The following is a 6000-nucleotide window of genomic DNA, read 5'->3' as shown; positions in this document are numbered from 1 at the left end:
ATCTGGAATGAGAATGAGGACGGAGCAAGACGCTAAATCTGGACGAGGTCGTGATATGTTGGTGGTTCTGGTCCCAGTCCAGGTGCAAGGCATTAATGTAGCCTTAGTGGTCTTTTCCTTTTGTTTGAAGAGGGCAGGGTTGCTAGTTTAAGTTCCTCCTTCAGGGACCCATGGTGACACATGGCCCTAATGAAGATGGTGAAGGTGGAGGGTTCACTACCAAACTAGGTCCGAAGCATCATTGAGAATTTGGCTGAATTTGAGCCCAGATGCTGCAGGTTTAGGTCCCGGCGTTCACACCGACCAGTTCTATTTTTAGATCTTAAACAACGGAAGCGTCGGGTCAGCAGATGATTGAAAATATGACATCAAGTTTGAATTTACAAATGCGAAGGATGAAAATCCGCGAACAGTCCCGTCATCTTTCTGCTTAAATGGCGAACGAGGCGGCAGATTTAGGGAGGGGTCCGGCTCTTTGAGGGACCCTCCGGCGGGCGAAGCCGGCCGGCGGAACCATCTCCCCCCGCAAAATGCGCCCGCCGAGCCGGACCGACCCAACCGGGCCGGTGCGGACGGAGACAAAGGGAGAAGGAAACAGACAGGAAAGAAAGGAGGAAAGAAAAGATGCGGAACCGCGTTACCTCTGACCGAATGTGCGCGTCTCCGTCCTCCTCCGCGCATCCCTCCATCTGCGCGGATGATGAGCGCGGAAGCATTTTTTTTTTTTTTTTTTGGGAAAACTGGGACACAAATATTCCTGCAAATTCTCTGACAGAAACTAAAAGCCCGCTCGCGGATCCTGCCTAACAGCAGCAGGAAGAAGGAGCGGGGCCCATTTTAATCCGTCCGGAGCACATGTGATGGAGAGGAGGTCGGTGCGCTGCGCTGCTGCCGGCAGACAGGAACCTCCTCTTCCTCTCCCACAGCATCATCTGGCCCCCGACCCCCCCCCCCCCCCCTTCCCGACCCCCCCCCCCCCCGCTCCGGTCCCCATGGAGAGAAGCCTCATCTGAGCCGATACAACGATTTTATATCTACTCGCCAGCGGGTTCAGTCCGCAGGGCGGATTAAAAACAGCCGAAAGAAACGTGATTTAAAATGAAGTAAAATACATCATCTGAACAGTTTTGACCACCGAGTTTAGATTTAACTTAAATTTAAAGACGCCGACGAACACATTAACAACGTTGCTGTAGCGACATCAAGAGGTTGGACCAAAACAAGGTGCGTCTTTCCATTTTTAACTGTTTTTTAAGTAACAATATTTATATCATTTACACGCTTAACGACATCAAAGACATCTTATTAATCTCATACAAAAGACTTCATTCAGCAGGCCAATATAATATGAAAATATACGTGCAAGAACAGCATTTTCTCATGGTACTCATCACCACTCGTAATAATAAACTTATTAACATGTTCGGCCTGAACTGTGAACGTTGAAAATAAGGACTTAAAAACTAAACTCTCCCATTTTCCTCGTCCGTTATTCCTGTAGCTGCACGCGCGGATTCATAAAGTGACAAAATCCCTAATCACCAAAATCACTGTGATAAAATCACTAATCACAGACACAAATATGAAAGACAAACATTCATCTAAATATTTACGAGCGGAAACGCTGAATTCAGAATCTGATTGGTCGAAGCGGGTCACGTGATTCAGCGACCATGTGACACACTGGCAAGTAAATACGGAAGTAAACGTGAGCGGCGGAATAAAAGCTGGGTTTTGTGTCCGAGTCGCCACAACGATCGTCTGGTCTCGTCGCTTTGGGTCAACCAAAGGCCAAAAACATGGTTTTACTGTCGGCGCTGTCCATCACCATCGGTCTGCTCGCTGTTTTAACCGAAGTTCGGTTCTGTTCGTCCACGCTGAGGAAAAAAGTGACGAAGGTGAGAAAGAATGCGGAGCAGAACTGCTGAAAATTGTAACTTCCTGGTGTGGAAGGCAGTTTAAGGCTTTATTATCCTGGATATTATCTGACCTTATTTCTCTCTGACTGAAATAAAACCCAGGTTCTGGTTCTGACCATTACCCCAAAAACGCCCCTTTACTCATTTAAAGAAGACGAATGCTCATGTGAGTTTTATATTTGTCCTCAGATTCAGGGTTTTGACTGGAAGAACTGTGGCGGTCCAGATGTTCCAGCTGTTCTCAAAAGCCTGACCGTGTCTCCAGACCCCATCGCCATCCCGGGACCGCTGACGGCCTCGGCCTCCGGGTCCACGTCGGTGGAGCTGAGTGCTCCACTTCCTGTGAGTAGCGTCCTGGCCCAGCAGGAACTGGGACCAAGACTGGGACCACAGATGTTCCCTCTTCCTGAAAGTCACTTTCACCAGCGTGATGTCGAAATTCTAATCGGTCTGTTCTGCAAAGTTGCGTTGAGCCTTTAGAGTAAACGTGTTATCAGATACCTGGAGGTCGTGAAAAGGTCACCTGAGGCGCCGCCGCTGTTTCTGCTGAGTCGTGCTTTTCAGAGTTGTTTAAGATCGTTTGGTTTCACATGTTGACCCACAAGACGTCTCAGACGAACGTGGATCCTGCGCTTTAGTCGGCCTGGTTCTGCCGCTGTGGTCACGGCGAGGTTGCGTCTGCTCTGGCGTGCACCAACGTGGTTCCGGCCGCTCTGAGGGAACCCGGCGGGTCGTGAACCGACGTGGTTCCGGCCGCTCTGAGGGAACCCGGCGGGTCGTGCACCGACGTGGTTCCGGCCGCTCTGAGGGAACCCGGCGGGTCGTGAAGCGACGTGGTTCCGGACGCTCTGAGGGAACCCGGCGGGTCGAGAACCGACGTGGTTCCGGACGCTCTGAGGGAACCCGGCGGGTCGTGTGAACCGACGTGGTTCCGGACGCTCTGAGGGAACCCGGCGGGTCGTGTTGGGCAGGAAGACACCGGCAGAACGGAACGTTTACGGGCAGCAGGTTGCAGAAGGTGACACTCCTACAAGGACCCTCACGGCTTCTTTCATCCTTTGATCCTGGGAAATTTGTTGATTTTTGAACAATATAAAACTTTTCCATAAATTTTAATTTGAAAGATCAACGTGTGATTTGGTGACTGCAGTGCTTTTATTTGCCTTTTTACACTGTTTTCTTCTTATTATCTTTGTTCTCTGCAAAGGTTTTATCGTCTGTTTTCCAGAAGTGTCCTTCCTCCATCTCTCTTTCCTCCTATCCTTCCTTCTGTCCTTCCTCCTATCCTTCCTTCTGTCCTTCCTCCTATCCTTCCATCTATCCTTCCTTCCGTCCTTCCTCCATCTATCCTTCCTCTATCCTTCCTCTATCCTTCCTTCTGTCCTTCCTCCATCTATCCTTCCTCTCCTTCCATCTATCCTTCCTTCCGTCCTTCCTCCATCTATCCTTCCTCCTATCCTTCCATCTATCCTTCCTTCTCTCCTTCCTCCATCTATCCTTCCTCCTATCCTTCCTTCTATCCTTCCTTCTGTCCTTCCTCCTATCCTTCCTTCCGTCCTTCCTCCTATCCTTCCTGCTTTCCTTCCTTGGTATTTGGATGACGTCTCTTCCTCCTCTTCTTCAGCTCAACATCACACTGGAGAAGAAGGTGGCTGGTTTCTGGGTCAAGGTTCCATGTGTGGAGGAGTTGGGCAGCTGTCACTATCGGGATGCCTGTGATGTTCTGAACCAGCTGATCCCGCCGGGTCAGGACTGTCCAGAACCGCTCCACACCTACGGACTTCCCTGCCGGTGCCCCTTCAAAGACGTGAGTGTGCTGCTTCCTTCTGGGAGGGACAAACTGGAACGTTTTATCCACCAGAGTCCTGATGTTGCAGAATTCCTAATTTTAGTTGTAACTTTTCTGATCTCCGGGTCTAAACTGGGTCTAAACTGGGTGTAAACTGGGTGTAAAATGAACGCCATCTTTGACCTGAACCTGTCAGGAGTGTCGAGCGTTGGCTCCATGAGCTGCTGTCAGGTGACCAAAATGATGGATGTGTTGGAATGTGGTTGGAATGTCGCCACTGTTGCTACTCATGACAAACGAGGCCAAGACGTTAATGTGAAAGAAACATTTGAACGCTATGAATCCTGCCAGAGTTCCCAGAATGCCCTCTGTCTGTGCCTCCTCAGGGCTCCTACTCGCTGCCACAGACGCAGTTCTACCTGCCCCACATGGATCTGCCCCACTGGCTGACCAACGGGGATTACCGGGTTCAGGGCGTTCTGGGCAAAGATGGTAAAGAACTGGGCTGCCTGAAGCTCTTCCTCAGCGTCCACTCTGCCTGAGCACCACAAAGGCTCAGGAACCTTTGGCACAGAAATGACAGCAGGCTGGAGCCTCGGAGGCAGGAAGCTCATTGACCCGTTTAACCTTTGACCTGAGGGTTTTCTTCTTCTAAGGCGCCCTACGTGAACTTTGATGCCACATCGAGTGTGTGCTGCTGGTTTCATGCAGCGATGCACTTTTGTTTTCTATTTAGAATTAAGTCTGTTCTCAGATGTGTCAAAATGTGTTTCTTTTTTAAACATTGATTGATTTTTTACTCCAACTGAATAAATTTAAACATTTAAAGCTGTTCATGTTCTGCTGAGAAGAGAGGATCATGTGTGATTCCAGGGCCTGATTCAGTCACAATAAATCCAACATTTCTCACTTTTTTTGCTCATTTTTTATTTTTCCCTCTTTTGACGGCTCATTCCAAACACAATAAGGCCCAAACAAGATTGGAGGGCAGCAACGGGCCGGGTCACTGGTGCTTATGGGTCTCTGGACTACATCATTTGTCTTATTGTGAAGTGTCTCATGCCACATCCTCATTTTAGTTCCATATTAATTTACTGAGTCACTGCTTCTGCTTTTGAGCTGATTGATCTTATTAACAGAAAGTCACTCTACAAAACTATCAAACAATCAAACAAATGAATGACCAGCAAATATTCCATGGAAACGGGAAGGTCAAAGGTTCACGTAGCTCCTTATTGATGCTCCGTCCTGACACCTTCAAGGAATATTTTCTGCTGAGTTTGAGTCTAAGTGAGACAAATCTACACTTGCAGGTGAATGTTTCAGCAACAGGAGACCCAGAGAAGACTGGAGGAAGTGACATGTAACCCTGTGGTTGGAGAACCTGAAACCATCCAATTACCTAGAACCTGGAACTGAAACGGAGCAGATAAACTCTCCAACAGATCCAACTCCAGGGTGCTTTAACAGAGCCAACACAGGTGTTCAGACTAGGACCTTGTTCTGGTAATAGGCTCTGATCCAAAGGAAGCCCCAGAGATAATCTCAACTGGCTCCATCTACATTGAGCTACTTCTGGGTGGTCCTTTTTCCTTCTACAACGAACCTTCCAGAACTTCCTCTCACCCGGTTTCCGTAGTGTAGTGGTTATCACGTTCGCCTCACACGCGAAAGGTCCCCGGTTCGAAACCGGGCGGAAACACTTATTGGTTAAAAATCTGACGGGCTGCGTCTTTTGCAACTTCTTCCAACGATAATTCAGGTACTCCAGGCTGCTGTACCAGAGCCAACACAGGTGTTCAGACTAGAACCTTGTTGTGTTGATAGGCTCCGATCCAAAGGAAGCCCCCAGCTGGAGGTCCATCTAGACAAATGCACCACAGTGTTGAGCTGCAGTTTGTCATGTGTGGACACCAGGTGACCTCCCTCACTCCCACAGTGTTGCTGAAATCAACAGAAAGGTGAATTGACCGATGTCTGTGTGTCTCCTGATTGATCTGCGAGCGTGTGAATCACCTCTGCCTCCTGAAAGGTTTTTTTCTCCGTGAACAACGTTGCACGTGTGTCACACCTGCTCCAGTAGCAGCCATTGCCACTTCAGCCACTTCACACTCAGCTGGCGACTGCCCAGCAAGAGCTGGAGTCACTGTTTAGGTTGATACTCTGCAAAGGTTTTATCGTCTATTTTCCAGAAGTGTCCTTCCTCCTCCTATCCTTCCCCCATCTCTCTTTCCTTCTATCCTTCCCCCATCTCTCTTTCCTTCTATCCTTCCTCATCTATCCTTCCTTCTG

General features: G+C 49.0%; 2 protein-coding genes and 1 non-coding gene across 8 annotated transcripts in view; 2 read left to right on the top strand and 1 right to left on the bottom strand.

Moving 5' to 3' along the window:
* The window catches only part of shtn3 (shootin 3), an 11830-nt gene extending 10903 nt beyond the window's left edge, over positions 1 to 927 (bottom strand). For 3 of the 6 annotated variants that reach the window (XM_057043493.1, XM_057043494.1, XM_057043495.1), the window contains exon 1: positions 642 to 927. In XM_057043493.1, coding sequence (XP_056899473.1) covers positions 642 to 716 — 75 coding nt within the window. In that variant the 5' untranslated portion in view covers positions 717 to 927. The remainder of the gene's footprint in view (positions 1 to 641) is intronic. The other 3 variants (XM_057043491.1, XM_057043496.1, XM_057043497.1) reach the window with 1 other exon arrangement.
* Positions 928 to 1671: 744 nt separating this feature from the next.
* On the top strand, positions 1672 to 4617 carry gm2a (ganglioside GM2 activator). Its single transcript, XM_057043545.1, has 4 exons — positions 1672 to 1898; positions 2109 to 2261; positions 3544 to 3726; positions 4095 to 4617. Exons 1-4 carry the CDS (start codon positions 1800 to 1802, stop codon positions 4248 to 4250), a joined length of 591 nt encoding a protein of 196 aa, XP_056899525.1. The 5' UTR covers positions 1672 to 1799; the 3' UTR covers positions 4251 to 4617.
* Positions 4618 to 5337: 720 nt separating this feature from the next.
* On the top strand, positions 5338 to 5410 carry trnav-cac (transfer RNA valine (anticodon CAC)). Its single transcript has one exon. It is a non-coding gene; the product is annotated as a tRNA-Val (tRNA).
* The last annotated feature ends 590 nt before the right edge of the window (positions 5411 to 6000 follow it).

The sequence above is a fragment of the Takifugu flavidus genome, chromosome 9 (assembly GCF_003711565.1).
Source record: "Takifugu flavidus isolate HTHZ2018 chromosome 9, ASM371156v2, whole genome shotgun sequence".
In the NCBI taxonomy this organism is placed as follows: domain Eukaryota; kingdom Metazoa; phylum Chordata; class Actinopteri; order Tetraodontiformes; family Tetraodontidae; genus Takifugu; species Takifugu flavidus.
The sequence above is the reverse complement of the archived record's forward strand: the minus strand, read 5'-3'. Positions and strand labels throughout refer to the sequence as shown.

What these genes read in the sequence shown, in the direction of transcription:
- gm2a (XM_057043545.1), top strand. Translation starts at nt 1,800, where the DNA reads ATGGTTTTACTGTCGGCGCTGTCCATCACCATCGGTCTGCTCGCTGTT. An exon ending in TGAGGAAAAAAGTGACGAAG is followed by an intron (nt 1,899 to 2,108) that starts GTGAGAAAGAAT and finishes ATTTGTCCTCAG; the next exon opens with ATTCAGGGTTTTGACTGGAA. An exon ending in GCCGGTGCCCCTTCAAAGAC is followed by an intron (nt 3,727 to 4,094) that starts GTGAGTGTGCTG and finishes GTGCCTCCTCAG; the next exon opens with GGCTCCTACTCGCTGCCACA.